General features: G+C 35.6%; 1 protein-coding gene across 3 annotated transcripts in view; it reads right to left on the minus strand.

Annotated features, from left to right (window-relative positions):
• The window catches only part of TASP1 (taspase 1), a 312,488-nt gene that overhangs the window by 249,527 nt on the left and 44,706 nt on the right, over positions 1–18,255 (minus strand). For all 3 annotated transcript variants that reach the window (XR_008496145.2, XM_054467672.2, XM_054467673.2), the window contains exons 5-6: positions 12,210–12,330; positions 5,650–5,734 (exon numbers count right to left, since the gene is read on the minus strand). Coding sequence is in view for 2 of the 3 variants with exons in the window: in XM_054467672.2 (XP_054323647.1) it covers positions 5,650–5,734; positions 12,210–12,330 (206 nt within the window). In the remaining variant the exon portion in view is untranslated. The remainder of the gene's footprint in view (positions 1–5,649; positions 5,735–12,209; positions 12,331–18,255) is intronic.

An 18,255-nucleotide genomic window follows, 5' to 3' on the forward strand; every position in this document is an offset into this window, starting at 1 on the left:
CACACTAAGTGATATGGTTTGGCTGTGTCCTCACCCAAATCTCATATTGAATTGTAGCTCCCATAATACCCATGTGTCATGGGAGGGACCCAGTGGGATATAACTGAATCATGGGAGCAGGTTTTTTCCATGCTGTTCTTGTGAGTCAATCTCATGAGCTTTGACAGTTTTATAAAGGGCAGTTCCTCTGCACACGTTCTCTTGCCTGCCATCATGTAATGTAAGATGTACTTTTGCTCCTCCTTCACCTTTTGCCATGATTGTGAGGCTTCGCCAGCCATGTCGAACTGTGAGTCCATTAAACCTCTTTTTTCAATAAATTACCCAGTCCTGGGTATTAGTTCATAGCAGTATAAAAATGAGGTAATACATTAGGAAAAGAAGGGAACTTTCTCAACATGATCAAGAGCATCTGTGATTAACCGACAGCAATCATCATACTTAATGGTGAAAGACCAAATGCTTCTTCCCTAAGATCACAAACAAGGGAATGATGTCCACTCTCACACTTCTCTACTGTATACTGCATTGGAGGTTCCAGCCAATGCAATAAAGCATGAAAAAAATTAGTTAAAAGAATCCAGGTTAGAAATAGAAATAAACTATATTCATTCCCAGGAGACATAATATTTACGTAAAAAATCTTGGCTGGGCACGGTGGCTCACGTCTGTAATCCCAGCACTGAGGGAGGCTGAGGTGGGCGGATCACCTGTGGTCAGGTGTTCGAGATCAGCCTGGCCAACCCCTCCTCTACTAAAAATACAAAAATTAGCAGGGCATGGTGGTGCATGCCTGTAATCCTAGCTACTCAGGAGGCTGAGGCAGGAGAATCGCTTGAACCTAGGAGGCAGAGACTGCAGCGAGCCGAGATCATGCCATTGCACTCCAGCCTGGGCAACAGAGCAAGATTCCGAGACAGAAGAGAAGAGTTCTAGAGAAGAGAGAAGAAAGAAGAGAAGAGAAGAGAAGAGAAGAGAAGAGAAGAGAAGAGAATGGAAGGAGAGAGAGAGAGAGAAAGAAAGAAAACAGAAAGAAAGAGAAAGAAAGTAAGAAAAAGAAAGAAAGAAAGAAAGAAAGAGAAAGGAAGAAAGAAAGAAAGAGAAAGAAAGAAAGAAAGAAAGAAAAAGAAAGAAAGAAAGAAAGAAAGAAAGAAAGAAAGTCAGTCTTATGGAATCTATAAAAATGGGACTAAAACAAATGGATTTACCAAATTCCCATGATAGAATGTCAATATGTTAAAATCAATCACATTTCTACATACTGACAATGAACAGTTGGAAATTAACATGCTTAATTTCCATTTACCACAGCATCAAAAAGAAACAAAATACCAGTTATAAATAAAATAAAAGCTGTGCAAGATCTATACACTGGAAACTATAAAACAGTTGAGAGAGTTTAAAAATCTTAATAAATGCATATATTAGAATCACAATCAAAATTCTGGCAGGCTATTTACAGAAATGGAAAAACAAATTCTAAAATTCATATGAAAATGTTAAATACCTAAAATATCAGAACACTCAAACATAAAGTTGAAAACTATGTTTGTGAGAAAACCAGCTAGTTCCAGACAAGTGTAGCATTATTATATAATTTTAATAAAGAGGTAGCCATCACTTTCTCCCATATGTTTTCTCTTTGTAAAATATTAACATATTGCATATGTCCCCTTTGACAATTGCCTCATCTTACTCCCTCTTCCCCTGAGGTAATCACAGTGGGTTTAGTAACCTACTTTACAAGTCATTTTTGTACATCTATGCACATATTTATGTAGCCAAAGAAAATTAGAGTATTGTATATGCTATAATAATATGAAAGAATACATGGCAATGAGAAAATCAGGGTTATTGTTACCCAGGGGTAGGGCAGAGATGGGGGTCAGGGTGAGCATGGGGGACAGTAGAAGGAACAAGGAGTACATGTTAAATCTCTTCTCTTTTAACTTTGGAAAGATTTTTTAAATGTTATATTACTCCTGATAAGTGTTTCGTTGAATGATCATAAGACATTGTAGGTAGAAATGTAAATTGGCAGAGTTTAGTCTAGGCAGCTCCAAATCTTTTAGTGGTGTTTTATTTTCTATCCTAGATGGCAGAAAACAGGTATGCATCATATTGTTTTGTAATCTTTTTAAGAAAACAGAAGTTAAAATGAACACATCATCAGCAACTTGATTTTTTTACTCTACAATGTGAGATCTATTTCTGTGCACTGAATTGTGTCCACCCAAAAATTCATTTGTTGAAACCCTAGCCCTCAATGTGATAATATTTGGAGATGGGGCCTTTGGGAAATAATCAGAGTTGGATAAAATGAGGGTAGGGCCCTCATGATGTTATTAGTGTCTTTATAAGAAAGAAATTTTTCTCTCTCTCAACAACCCCTTCCCTACACCCCTATCTCTAGTGTAAGGACACAGTGAGAAGGCCAGCCAGAAAAGGAACCCTCACCAGAAACCAAACAGGCTGGAACCTAGATCTTGGACCGCTTAACTTCCAGAACTGTGAGAAATACTTTTCTACTGTTTGAGCTACTGAATCTAGGGTATTTTGTTAAGGCAGCCCAAGTAAATTAATTCTAACACTAAGCCATGTTACTATACACAAATGTTTCTCTCCTTTTTTCTCATGCCACAGCGTATCTAATAATATAACTAGAAAACAATTTTATTTAGCCATTGATGGATATTTAGGTAGCTTACATTTTTATATTCTACAAGCAACAATGCTATAGCCTTCATGTGCTGTACAAGCCTTCTCATGAAGGCATTTTGTCTCAGGATAGAAATGCTGGAGCATACAGCGTGCATTTTCAATTTGTACTTAATAAATAATACCAAAATGTCTCTCAACTGGCTGTTTATGTTCCCATCAACAGCAGAAGAACCTATTTTTCTGCACCCTGAATAATACTGCACATTGTGGGTTTTTGTTAATTTTCCTACTTGAAAAAGGTGAAAATATAATCTTTTTTTTTACTAACAATTCCTTGATTAATATTATTGAGCACCTTTTATTGTATTTATATCTCATTAATATTTTCTTTCCCATAAATTGCCTATTTGTATCCTTTACTGATTTTTAAAATTTGGGTTGTCTTTTTCTTATTGATATTTTATAGTTCATAAACACTCTGGATAATCTTTTGTTTGCTACACATCCTGCAAATAATTTTTCTCAGTTCCAAAGGAAATATTGTCTTTCAATTCTGATTGTAGTATCTTCACTTGTATAATAGGTATACATCTTCACTTGTCATATGTTTCAAGACTTAGCTTTATTTTTTATCTTAATAAATTTTTTGCTGCCTCATAGTCATAAGAATACTCTCCCATATTTTTTCCTAATATTTTTATAATACACTTTTTTACTTTTGGGTTTGGGCTTTTTCTTAGTGATGTGACATCGGAATTTAATGTTCTTGCACTAGGTAGTCAATTGCCCCAACACGATTTATTTAATGCACCATTCTTTTTCCCCACAATGATTTGAGATGACACTGTTATCACAGACCAAATTCCCTCATGCAGCTTCTAGACTTGCAGTTCTTACTGATCTTTTTATCCATATCAACCTGTGTTAATTACTATAGTATTATATAACAGTATCATGCTATCCATTAAGCACGTCCAACTCTTTCTTCTGTTTTACAACTGTCTTGACTATTCTTGTACACTTGTTCCTCCATATAAATTTGAGAATCTGCTTGGTAAACGCCATGAGGAGTGGGGGCAATGGGATTATGGTAGATTTGTAGGTGAACTTCAAAATACTTTTTACACGGTTTATGCTATTTTTCTTGCCAACCAAACAACTACATCTTTTTCTCCCTACTGGGTACATGTCTTCTAAATTGTTTAGTTCATGTTAATTAAGTTTTACACACAATAGGAAATATTGGGTGAAAGAACACAGTCATGTTTAAATGCACATTACAGAGAATATAAATCCAGAGACAGTCTCTTTGCACTTATTACTCCCTTAAAAAGGTATGGATAGGACTCCACATGCACCTACTGAACAAACACTTAGTAAATTATGGATTGGTAATCTCATACCAGTTAAACAAAATAGCATGGGTTTAATATAAATCATTACAGAAGCACGTGTAAGTTTTTTTTTTTTTTTTTTTTTGAGACGGAGTCTCGCTCTGTCGCCCAGGCTGGAGTGAAGTGGCGCGATCTCAGCTCACTGCAAGCTCCACCTCCTGGGTTCACACCATTCTCCTGCCTCAGCCTCTAGCTGGGACTACAGGTGCCCGCCACCATGCCCGGTTAATTTTTTGTACTTTTAGTAGAGATGGGGTTTCACCATGGTCTCGATCTCCTGATCTCGTGATCTGCCCACCTCAGCCTCCCAAAGTGCTGGGGTTACAAGGGTGAGCCACCGCGCCTGGCTTTTCTCACTTTCAGAGTTATCAGGAAACTTACTGAAATCAATCCAACACATATTAGAAAGGATCTCAATAAATCAGATTTGCTTTCCCTTACCACTGCTTTATCAAAAACACATAATAAAAATTAATATTTGAGATTTTTTTTCATAATTGACTCTCTAGTGCCATAATTAAACTGGGACATATATAATTAAAATCTGAAATCTATCTGGGTAAAGGATTTAAGATTTTTCTAAACTACATTAATTTATTTTCTGTGACTTCAAAACACAGTAGAATCAAAGTGATTCCTACAGCACTGTCACCACAACTTTGAACACAGAACATGAATGTAACCTCCACAACCAGGCATGCTGAGCACAGACTAAGTGTGACAAGGTATTAAAGCATAAGTTTTAATATTGTTAGGCATGCTAACAGTATGGTGGCTACGTTTTGCAAACACAGAATTACTTACAAAACTATTTAAGGGTAAACTACAATGTCGGGGATTTGCTTTAAAATACTATAGGGGCTAGGCACAGTGGCTCATGCCTATAATCCCAGCTCTCTGGGAGGCCAAGGCAGGAGGATTGCTTGAGTCCAGGAGTTTGAGATGAGCCTGGGCAGCATAGCAAGACCCCATCTCTACAAAAAATAAAAATAATGTCCAGGAACGGTGGCACATGCATGTAGTCCCAGCTACTCAGGAGGCTGAGGCAGGAGGATCTCTTGAGTCCAGGAGGTCAAGGCTGCAGTGAGCCATGACTGTGCCACTGCACTCCAGCATGGGTGACAGAGTGAGACCCTGTCTCAAAAATAAAATAAAACAAAATAAAAATAAACAAAAACAAAAAACCCTATAGGAAAAAAACTGAGATGCATGAAACAGATGAAGAACAAAACACTGGTAATTACTGGAGCTGTATCACAGGTTCATAAGGGCTATTTACTATATTCCACGTACTTTTATTCTAAGAACTTCTCAAAATTAAAAATTACTTTAGACTCGGGACTACAATGTGTAAGTTTTTTTTAAGTTTCATAATAAAATGAGCCCAGTTGAACATTGATCCCCTTTCTGCTTTAATCCATAATATTCTTTTCCATCCAAAACTTTATCAGCTGTACAAAATGTTCCAAGATCACGGAACAAAGTTTGTCTTCTTCTCAAAGGCATGCTACCTGGTATATAACCAACAGCATCAGCCTTCTGTGGATAAAAATGCACTAAAGACAGGGAAAGTCGGGAAGAACAAAGTGGTTACCAGGGAGGAATTCTGCCAGCCGAGAGCTTGCCCTTCTGCCCTTCACATAACAGTCTGTTGGCAACTGAGACTGGGTTCTTGATTCCTATAAAAAAAAAATTGGCAAAAAAGATGTCAGAAATATCTTCCAGTTTCCCACTCAGTTTTGCAGTTGTTTCAATAAAACAACTTGAATATATCTTGGAAATTCTTTTTCGATGTATCAAGTAATACTAATGAAAACCCTTAATAACCATGAACAATAAGAGTTAAATCAAAAAATGTATGAAAACCTAGAAGAAAAGAACGAATATAAAATACATATTCTCATGTTTTGTCATGTGCTATAGAAGCAAAGACTGAATTGAAATACTACATATTTAAATTAGGTTCCTTTTTAATAGATTTCAGAATAGAGTTTTTAAAATGAACTGAAAATATGGTACTATCTTACTATCAAAACTACATACATGCTCCAGACATTTAGTGACCGCAAAACCATAAATTCCTTTTAAAGAGTAAACATGATTATAAACAGCTTCAAATTGACCTTGGAGAGAAAAATTAATGGGGGAAAAATAAGCCAAAAATTTTAAATGTCACCTACAACAGAGACAGAACGGGGAAATGTCCTTCAAATTGGGTAAGGGTGGGAGAAGAGGCCAACTGTGTAAAAGACTGTAACCTAAAATGTGGTTCAGATTCTTTCCAAGAGGCTAACCAGTATGTACAAGTGAGGTGATAGTGCTTATCCAGGAGAACTGACAGGACAGTTTGAGTGTGATAAACACTGTCAGGATGACAATGACAAAGACAATGACAGTGATGACGACAATGATGATGATGGTGGAAGGCAATGAAAGTAACCATTTCCTAATGTGCTCCAGGCCCAGTGCCAAATTCTTAAATGTATCGGATGAGTTAGCGGATCCTTCAATTCTGTCATATAACCACACTTATTAATCCTATCTGATTAACGAGAAAACATTTATACAGAGGGTTAAGTTGCCTGCCCATGATCACAGCGCTGAGTTTTAACACGGAGGCAGCTAATATCGGAGACCATACCCTTCATCACTAATATATGCCTGCCTTTCAGGAAATTATTAATACAAACACATCATCAGTGGGATATATAAAGAGACTACAAAAATTTAAATTAAGGCCAACAGACTCCAAGTAAAACCAATTGTAGAAATGTAGCTCAATACCAAATCTTCCATAAAAAAAGTATGAAATACAAAAACAAAAAAAAGAAAAGCCCAAATCAGATCTCTTTACTAGTTCTTAAAACAATATAGTTCTAGATGTGATGATTCAATATTGTAAAGACATTCATCTTTTCCAAGTTAACTTATAAATCCAAATCTTTAATCCAACTTATAAATCCAATTTATAACTTTATATTGTTTATAAATTAACAATTTGTTATAAATTTATAAGTTATAACTTATAACGTATAAGTTATAAATTGGATTTATAAGTTATAAGTTACAACTTATACATTTATAACACAACTTATAAATCCAATTTATAACTTATAAATCCAATTCTCCATCAAAACTTCAAAAGGATTTCCATGATACATGAGAAGCTGACTCTTAATCAGGAAAATAAAACTTTGAAAAAGAAAAATGAAGAGTTATTTACCCTGCAAGATATCATTTTTTTATTTGAAGCTATTCTAATTAAAAAACAGTGGTTTGAGTACAAAATAAACAAATGTCAATGAAATAGAATAAAGCTAAAGTTCAGAAACAAACCCTTTTGAATTTAGGTATTTAATATTTCAAATCAGTAGGAAAAGGATGAACTACACATAAGAGGGAGAAAGAACATAGAGGTAAAAGCCTAGGAGTCAGACTACTTTGTAACTGTTCCAGTTAATCAGTTTATTGCTTCTCAGCTACAAATTCACCCTTTATCGCCTGATGTGTGAAAATGGATATGGGCCCTCTAAGTATGTTTCCTTTGCCAGCTAGCACAATACGTAAGCTTTGTCAGTAGAGGACACTAAAGAAACACTGTAGGAGGAAAGTGTATCTTGCTCACCAGGCTTCACTTCTAGCCAATGTGGTACTCTCCTGTGCTAAGTGCCCACAGGGAGCAGCTTTCTCCAGCATTTGAACACCACGTTTTCTCCAGCTCCTGATTTGTGCCACAGCAGCATAGCTGAGAGCTCCAGAAAGAATGAGACCATACTCTAGTTCAGGTCATCGATCCCCACACCCACTCCTCAGCCCCACAGGCACACATAGCAAGTGTTCCACGGGGTGCCTGCGTAGTGAGCCAAAGCCCAATCTTTATCCTGCCCAAGGGAGGTTTAATTCTCACAGCATCTTGACCTCTGTGTGCCCACCTACCAGCCCGAGCTTGCCTCTGCCTCACAGGATTGATCCTACTCACACAATGACTGTAGACCAGCTCTGGCCTGGGTAACCCAGCAACTTCTCTGCCATACAGTGAATGATAGCCACACCTTCTTCAATGAAGTCCAAACGTACTTCCAAACATGTTCCTCTTCGGGTATTCTCTCTCTGCCCTAGGATACATTTTTGAGTTCTCGTCCCATGTTTATAGAGTTACTCTTCAATCACTGCTTAATAATTCTTTATATTAAACTTCTATTTAAACTATGGTATGGTTTCTGTCTTCTAGTTTTACCCAGACTAATACAATGTCCTTGGACAAACTACTCAATCTCTCTTGTGTCTCAGTTTCCTCATCTGTAAAACATAGACCTCATGAGAGTATTGTGAGAATTAAATGATTTAAAAGCATAGGCCTCATAATGGTATTACATAGGATAAAAGCATAGGCCTCATAACAGTATTACATAGGATAAAAGCATAGGCCTCATAACAGTATTACATAGGATAAAAGCATAGGCCTCATAACAGTATTACATAGGATAAAAGCATAGGCCTCATAACGGTATTACATAGGATAAAAGCATAGGCCTCATAATGGTATTACATAGGATAAAAGCATAGACCTCATAATGGTATTACATAGGATAAAAGCATAGGCCTCATAATGGTATTACATAGGATAAAAGCATAGGCCTCATAACAGTATTACATAGGATAAAAGCATAGGCCTCATAAGGGTATTGTGAGAACTAAATGATTTAAAATATGTAAACCACTGGGCTGGATGCGGTGGCTCACGCCTGCAATCTCAGCACTTTAGGAGGCTGGTGGGTGGATCATCTGAGGTCAGGAGTTCAAGACCAGCTTAGCCGGCATGGTGAAACCCATCTCTACTAAAAATATAAAAATTAGCCAGGCGTGGTGGCACACACCTGTTATCCCAGTTACTCAGGAGGCTGAGGCAGGAGAATCACTTGAACCCAGGAGGCAGAGGTTGCAGTGAGCCAAGATCGCACCACTGCACTCCAACCTCGGCCAACATCCAAAGCGAGACTCCATCTCAAAAATAAACAAATAAATAAATATGTAAACCACTGTAGAACAATGCCTACGGTATTACTGTCATTTAATAAACTGTACTTATTGTTATTCAATTAACTACGTAGGAACAATTTGCAGTCATTTCAGAAAAAAATGCATTCAAGAGGTAAATGAAAAATAAACTATACATATGTTAGAAGAAAATACAAGTAAATTGTGCTTATAAATTATGAGAGACTTTAAGAAATACAAAATACAAAAGCCACAAAAGAGAAAGTAGTAAGTCTGACAAACAAAAATGTTTAATTCCAATATGATTAAGGACATAAAAACAGAGTTAAAAGGCAAGCCACACAAGAGGTATGAACAGCTAGTACACAGAGAAATGCTAATGGCCTTCAAACACACAAAATTTTATTAAATACCAATAAAACTTCATAATAAGAGAAATTAAAATTAAAACTAATTGAACCACGCTTTCTTAACTACCACAAAAAAGAAAGGATATAAAAGATCAGAACAAATAAATAACCAAATTGACCTAAGTGACACACACAGAGCACTGTACTCAACAACTCCAGAATACATATTCTTTTGAAGTTCACAGGGAAATTTACCAAAACACACCATAATCTGGCCCATACAGCAAGTTTCTAAAAGCTTCAAGGGATTGGTATCATACATAGTATATTCTCTGGCCACAGTGGAATTAAACTAGAAATCAATAAAGAAAGCTAACTAAAATGTCTTCAGGCAAATAAATTTGACAACTTATATGAAATAGACAAATTCCTAGAAAAACGCACATGAAAAATAAAATATAATCATATAAATGTTAAAAATATTGAATACTACTTTTTAAAACTTCCCACAAAGAAAACCCCATTAATTTGAAATAATTTATGAATTCCTTCAAACAATTAAAAAGAAATTATTCCAATCATATACAAACCTTTTCAAAGAATGGGGAAAAAAAAAGTCCCCAACTCATTTTTGAAAGCAGCCATAACAGGGTACAGAAATAAATTACCACACAGTCACCTAATTTCCCAACACAATTCTGTGAGGAAAAGACTTCCTTTCAATAGAGGGCAATGGACCATTTGGATATCCATATGAGGAAAAAATAAATAAATGTTGACCCCTATGTTACATATACAAAAATTAATCTGAGCTTGATAAGAAAGCTAAACGTGAAGGATAAAAACAATAAAATTACAGAAAGAAAAGAATGAAGATTATCTTCATAACTTTGAACAGGCAAAAACTTCTTAAAATACAAAGAGTTAATCACAAAAGAAAAGGTTGCTAACTTAAACTTCACTAAAATCAGAAACTTCTATTCATCAAAAAACACCATTAAGAGACTGCAAAGGCAAACCACAGACTGGGAGAAGATATCCATAATACATGTATCTTACAAAGGATTTGTATGTAAAATATTTAAAATACTCCAACAAATCAATAAAAGATATAATCAAATAAAAATCTGCAAAAGATGCAAATATGCACTTCTCAACAAGGCTATCTAAATGGTCAATAAGCATATGAAAAGGCTCTTATAAGTCACTAGGGACACTCAAATTGAATACCACTACACACATAAGTCACTGGGGACACTCAATAATACCACTACACACATATCAAAATGGCTGAATTTTAAAAACAATTAACAATACCAAAAATTGGCAAGGATGCAGAGTAACTGAAAAGCTCCTACACTGCTAGTGGGAGTATAAATTGCAACAATTAATTTTGAAAACCGGCAGTATCTATTAAAACAAAATATATATGTATATGTACCTAAAGAAGTACATATGTGGCCAGGCACGGTGGCTCACGCCTATAATCCCAGCACTTTGGGAGGCTGAGGCCAGCAGATCACTTGAGGTCAGGAGTTCAAGACCAGCCTGGCCAACATGGTGAAACCCTGTTTCTACTAAAAATGCAAAAATTAGCCAGGCACTGTGGTCGGTGCCTGTAATCCCAGCTACTTGGGAGGCTGAGGAAGAAGAATCAATTGAACCCAGGAGGCAGAGGTTGCAGTGAGCCGAGATTGCACCACTGCACTCCAGGCTGGGTAACAGAATGAGACTCCATCTCAAAAAAAAAAAAAAAACAGAAGTACATACGTCTACCAAAAGACATGTAAAATAATATTCACTGAAGCTTTACTCAAAAAAGTAAAAAGCTAGAAATTTCATATGCCCATTAAGAGGAGAGTAAATACAGAAGTTATGGTATATCCATTCAATGAAATACTACTAAGTGGTAAAAAATAAAATACTACTGACACAAAACATGGATCCATCTCACAGGCATAACATTAAGCAAAAGAAAACAGACACGGAAGTGTCCGATTCCACTCATGTAAATTTTTGGAACAGGCAAATTAATCTATGGTACCCAAAGTTAGCATGGGGGAGGAGAGCACAAGAAGTATGGACCAAGCAGAAGCATAAAGGGTCCTTCTGAGATTATGAAAATGTTCTACATTTTGACATGGAAATGTTTAATGTCTTGATCTAGGTGGTGGCTTATATGGTGTCTACATCTAAAAATTCATGAAGCTGTACACATAAAATACATACTTCATGTATATTTTGCTTTAATAAATGAATTATAAAACATGAGACATATCTTTTATGTACTGATGTGGAAAAAATCTCCAAAAGATTATATTTAAATCTAAAAAGTTTGTAATAATTAACACATTTATTTTTTAAGAAAACAAATACAGGCACAAAATAAAACTGTGTTTCTATTACATAAAAATATAGATAAAAGCATTGGATTTTTACTGGTTAAACCCCACGGGGAAAGGAAATGAGAAAGAAAAGATTTGGAGGATCAAAGGTAAATTTTATTTATATTACCTGAAATTTTTTACAACAAAAAATATAGTGTGTATTTCAAATTGTAAAATTAATATTCTAAATCAAGTCTTAAATGTCTTTAATCTCTTCAAGGGATACAGGAGAATGATCAAATTCAAACCAAAAACTACTTATAACTAAGACTGTATGTTTTAAATTCAATTAAAAAAGAACATTTGTTTTAAACACTATTCCAAGCAGAAATGGTGAAAAAGACTGTAACCATCTTTAGAATGCATAAAATGGTCACGCGCATGATTTTCCAAAGATAGTAGGTCATAATGCCACATACCACTCAGCGCTCCAACTGCTCCAAAATTTAAGGATTTTCCGTCCATTATGCTGGCATCACACTCAATTTCACCTAACAGATTTAGATTAGATCCCATTCCTGCGTTTGTAAAAGGAGAATCCTAAGAGACAAAAACAAAAATTAAAATATCATTAGTCTTAAAAAAAGTATTAATGCCAATCCTTCATGAAATTTTCTAAAAACTAGAAGGTGAGAGAATACTTCCCAACACATCGTATGGTGCCAATACCACCCTGATGTTAAAAACATGACAAAGATATCAGCAGCAAAGTACAGATCAATATACTGTGTAAATATTGACCAAAAAAATCATCAAAGAAATACCAGCAAAACAAATCCAGCAAAATATAAAAGGGATGGTATATCACAAACAAGAGGAAAGTAAGATTGGTTAATATCTGAAAATCAATGTAATATCCTGTATTAATAAAATACAGGGAAAAAAACATGATTGTATCAAAAAAAAAAAACACAGAAAAAAGGCATCTGACAAAATCCAACACCCTTTCATGGGAAAAACAGAAAACTAGATAAGGGAACTTCTTAACTTGACAAAGGGGATCAATGAAAAGGCCAGGCCAGGCACAGTGGCTCACACCTGTAATCCCAACACTTTGGGAGGCTGAGGTGGGAGGATCACTTGAGCCTAGCTGTTCAAGACCACTCTGGGCAACACAGTGAGACACCATTTATACAAAAAAATTTAAAACTTAGCCAGGTGTGGTGGTATGCATCTGTGGTGCCAGCTGCTCAGGAGGCTGAGGTTGGAGATCACTGAAGCCTAGGAGATTGAGGCTCCAACAAACCATAATTACGCCAAAAAAAGAAGTCCAGAGTTAACATTATAATTAATGGTGAAAGACTGGATGCCTTCCCCTAAGATCAGGAACAAGACAAGGATATCCACTCTCAGTACCTATTCACCAATATACTGTACAATCTAACCTGACAATTAGACAAAAAGAAAAAGAAAGAAAGAAAGAAAGAGAGAAAGAAAGAAAGAAAGAGAGAAAGAAAAGGAAGGAAGGAAGGAAGGTAGGTAGCTAGGTAGGTAGGTAGGTTGGTCGGTCTAGATTGGAAAGGAAGAAGTAAAATTGTCTGTTTCAAGATAACATGATCCTGTATGTAGAAAATCCTAAAGAATCCACTAAAAAAAAATTAGAATTAATAAGTTTAGGAAGGTTGCAGGATACGAGATTAATATGCAAAAATCAATTGGATTTTTATATATTAGCGATAAACAATCTAAAAATGAAATCAAGAAAATCTCACAATAACATCAAAAACAAAAAAACAGAAACACATTTTTAAAAGAAGTATAAGACTTGTATGCTAAAAACCGTAAAACACACTGAAAAAATTTTTAATTCAATACCTAAATAGGTGGAAAAACATTCTATGTACGTGGACCAGAAGGCTTAATGTTGTTACAATGGCAATACTCCCCAAATCAGTCTAATTCAAAATAATCCTTTATCAAATCCTAGCTACTTTTTCTGGCAGAAACTGACAGGCTGATCCTAAAATTCATATGGAAATGCAAGAGACCCAGAATAACCAAAACAATCTTGAAAAGAATCGAACTGAAGGACTCATACTTCTAGGTTTTATAACTTACTACAAAACTACAGTAATCAAGACAGTGTAATATAGACATATAGCTAAGGATAGATATATAAATTGATATAATACAATTGAGAATCCAGAAATAATACACCCTTATAATCAATTCAACAAGGTTGCCACAACAATTCAATAAAGAAGGTATAGTCTTTCGTGGGTTTGTTTTTTGTTTTTTTTTTTTTTTTTGAGATGGAGACTTGCTCTGTTGCGCAGGCTGGAGTGCAGTGGTGTGATCTCGGCTCACTGCAAGCTCCGCCTCCTGGGTTCACGCCATGCTCCTGCCTCAGCCTCTTGAGTAGGTGGGACTACAGGCACCCACTACCATGCCCGGCTAATTTTTTGTATTTTTATTAGAGACAGGGTTTTCACCATGTTAGCCAGGATGGTCTCGATCTCCTGACCTCATGATCCACTCGCCTCGGCCTCCCAAAGTGCTGGGATTACAGGCATGAGCCACCGTGCCTGGCCAGAAGGTATAGTCTTTTCAGTAAATGGTACTGGGACAATTAGATATCCATATGTAAGAAAATGAAGTTGGACCCCTATCTCACACCATGTATAAAAATTAACTCAAAGTGGACCAAAGGTCTATATGTAAGAGCTAAAACTACCTAACTCTTCAAAGAAAACATAACAACAAATGTTCATAACCTTGAATAACAAAATAGCTTCAGATTTGACAGCAAAAATACAAACAACCAAAGAAAAAACTAGGTAAATAGGACTTCATCAAAATTTAAAACTTTTATTTCAAAGGACACCAAAAAGAAAATAGGGGGGAAAAAACATAAAATGGAAAAAAAAATTGCAAGCCATGGATCTAATAAGGGATTTATATCCAGAATATATATTTAAAAAAATTCTACAACTCTAAAACAAAAAGATGACACAATTTAAAAATGGGAAAAGAATATGAATTAACATTTCTCCAAATAAGATATATAAATCAACAGCAAGCACATGAAAAGATGTTCATGCCATTGCACTCCAGCCTGGGCAATAAGGTGAGACCCTGTCTCTAAAAAATAAATAGATAAAAATCAATTCTAAAAATAGAAAAATGTGGCCAGGCATGGCAGCTCACACCTGTAATCCCAGCACTTTGGGAGGCCAAGGCAGGCAGATCACTTGAGGCCAGGAGTTCGAAACAGGCCTGGCCAACATGGTGAGACCCTGTCTCTACTAACAATACAAAAATCAGCCAGGCATGGTGGTGGGCATCTGTAATCGCAGCTACTCAGGAGGCTGAGGCACGAGAATCACTTGAACCCAGGAGGCAGAGGTTGTAGTGAGCCAAGATCTTGCACCACTGCACTCCAGCCTGGGTGACAGGGCGAGACTCTGTCTCAAAAAAGAAAAAGAAAAATGTTCAACATCTTTTGTCATCAGGAAAAGGCAAATCAAAACCCACAACAAAATACTACTTCAAACCCACAAGGATGGCTATAATCATACAGATAACAAGACATGTTGGGAAGGATGTACGGAAATGCAAGTAAGCAGAATAATACGGCCCACAACCAGAAGAAATATCAAATAATAACAAACGCAGAAATGACAACAATTACTGAATTAGCAAACAATTTTAATGTTAGCTAACAATGTTAAACTCGATCATATAAACATACTCTATATGTTCAGGTAGGTATGTGAAAGCATTAGCAAAAGAAGGAAAGAAAAAACAACTGTAAAAATTTTTGACCAGGCACAGCAGCTCACACCTGTAATCCCAGCACTTTGGGAGGCCAAGGCGGGAGGATTACAGGGTCAGGCGTTTGAGACTAGACTGGCCAACACGGTGAAACCCCGTCTCTACTAAAAATACAAAAATCAGCTGGACATGGTGGTGCTCACCTGTAATCTCAGCTACTCAGGAGGCTGAGGCAAGAGAATCACTTGAACCCAGGAGGTGGAGGTTGCAGTGAGCAGAGATCATGCCACTGCACTCCATCCTGGGTAACAGAGCGACACACTGTCTCAAAAAAAAAAAAAAAAAAATTAAATTTTTAGAGACGAAATAGACAATAATTTAAGGTAAAGGCACTTTGAAAATTGTTAACAGTAAATTTGGCACTGCAGAAGAAAATAGCAATAAACATAATAATATAGCAATAGAAATTATCCAAATAAATGACAAAGTGAAAAAAATACTAAGAAAAGGAAAAAGAAGAAAAAGAAAAGGAGGAAAAGAAAGAAAAAAACAGTACTGGAGAAGAATGGGAAATATCAAATGATCCAACATGCATGTAACTGGAGTCCCAAATAAAAGTAGAAAAATGGATGAACAATAAAAATACCAGCCAAAAATTATCCAAACTTAATAAACACTATGAACATACAAATCCAAGAAGCTCAACAATCCCCAAATAAAAGAAATATGAATAAAAATACAACAGAGTACATCATAATCAAAATGCTGAACACCAGTAATAAAATCTTAAGAGCAACAAGAGCAAAAAGACACATGTGAAAATGAACAAAAATATTAAAGCAGATTTCTGGTCAGAAACAATGCAAGACAGAAGACAATGGAGTAATCTCTTTAAAGAACTAAGAGAGGAAACAAACTAAAAACTGAGAAAACTACAAAATGTCTTCATTAAGTAAAGGCAAAATAAAGACTTCTTCAGACACACAAAAATTGGGATAATTTTTCACCAGGAAACCTACACTATAAGTAATGTTAAAGGATATTCTACAGGCCAAACAAAAGACACCACATGTAAATCTACGATATGCAAAAGAATGAAAGTGATTAATACTCTAAATAAGTGGGAAGATATAGAGAACTTTTATCTCATTTTCAAAGTGTTTCAAATGATAATTGTTTAAAGCAAAAATACTAACAATGTATCATGGGGTTTATAACATATACAGGTGCAAACTATAGGGCACAAGTAGCACAAAGATTGTGAGGAATGAATGGAAGTGTACTGTTACAAGCTTCTGACATTATACACGATGGCCTATAATATTAATACAATTTGAAAGTAGACTATGATAATCCAAAAGTGTATTTTGCAAATGGTAGGGCAACTACTAAAAAAATAAAAGAAGTATAGCTACTAGGACAAAAGTGGAGAAAAAAATGGTTCATTTTTTTTAAATCCTCAAAAGATGGCATAAGAAGAAGAAATAAGAACAAAGTAGAGATGAAACGAATAGAAAATAACGAGATGATCGCTTTATATGCAGCCATATCAACAATTACATTAAATTCAGCTGGGCACGGAGGCGGGCACGGTGGCGCACACCTGTAATCCCAGCACTTTGGGAGGCCAAGGCAGGCGGATCACGAGGTCAGGAGTTCAAGACCAGCCTGGCCAACATGGTGAAATCCTGTCTCTACTAAAAGTAAAAAAATTAGCTGGGCATGGTGGCGGGCACCTGTAATCCCAGCTACTCGGGAGGCTGAGACAGGAGAATCACTTGAAACCAGAAGGCAGAGGTCACAGTGAGCCGAGATAGCACCACTGTACTCCAGCTTGGTCAATGAAAGCGAAACTGTCTCAAAAAAAAAAAAAAAGAAAAAAACATTATATTCAAATTGTCTAAGCACTTGAATTAGAGGCTCACTGACTGTCAGAAAACTTTACAAGAAACTGTACTTAATTATAAGAGCATAGATAGCTAAAAGTAAAAGCATATTAGAAGATATTACCAAAAATATATCAAAACATCCCTTCTCTCATTGCTCATTTTAGTGATGTCTGACTCTTCTTTTACATTCCTAATCAGTCTGGCTTGATGTTGATATATTTTATTAATCTTTTAAAGAACTAACTTAACTATTGGTTTGGTTGACTTTCTGTTTTCTATTTCATTGATTTCTACTTTCATCTTTATAATTTTTTTTTCTTTTTGCATACTTTGGATATGACATGCTTCTCTTTTTCTAGTTTCTTAAAATGATAGGTTAAATAACTGATTTGAGATCTTCCTTCTTTTCTAATAAGCAATGAATGCTACAAATTTCTTCAGAATGAGGAACATCATCCCTCTTGAATATACATGCAAAAATCCTTAACAAAATATTAACAAATCTAATCCAGCAATATATAAAAAGAGCAATACATTATAGCCAAGTGAAATACATCCCAAACATACAACACTAGTCCAACATTAGAAAATCAATTAACAGACTAGGAAAAATCACATGATCATATCAATACTTGCTGCAAAAACATCCTAAAAATAATTCAGTATCCATTCATGATGTTAAAAACTCTCAGAAATCTAGGAATAGAAGAGAATTTCCTTAACTTAATTAACTTAAAAATGATAATACATCATAATAAAAGTAGCATTTATTCCAGAAATGCAAGGCTGATTAAACAGTTAAAAAAAAATCGCCTTCCATTCCATGATGGCCAAATAGGAACAGCTCCAGTCTGCAGCTCCC

This window comes from Pongo pygmaeus, chromosome 21 (assembly GCF_028885625.2).
Source record: "Pongo pygmaeus isolate AG05252 chromosome 21, NHGRI_mPonPyg2-v2.0_pri, whole genome shotgun sequence".
Lineage (NCBI taxonomy): Eukaryota > Metazoa > Chordata > Mammalia > Primates > Hominidae > Pongo > Pongo pygmaeus.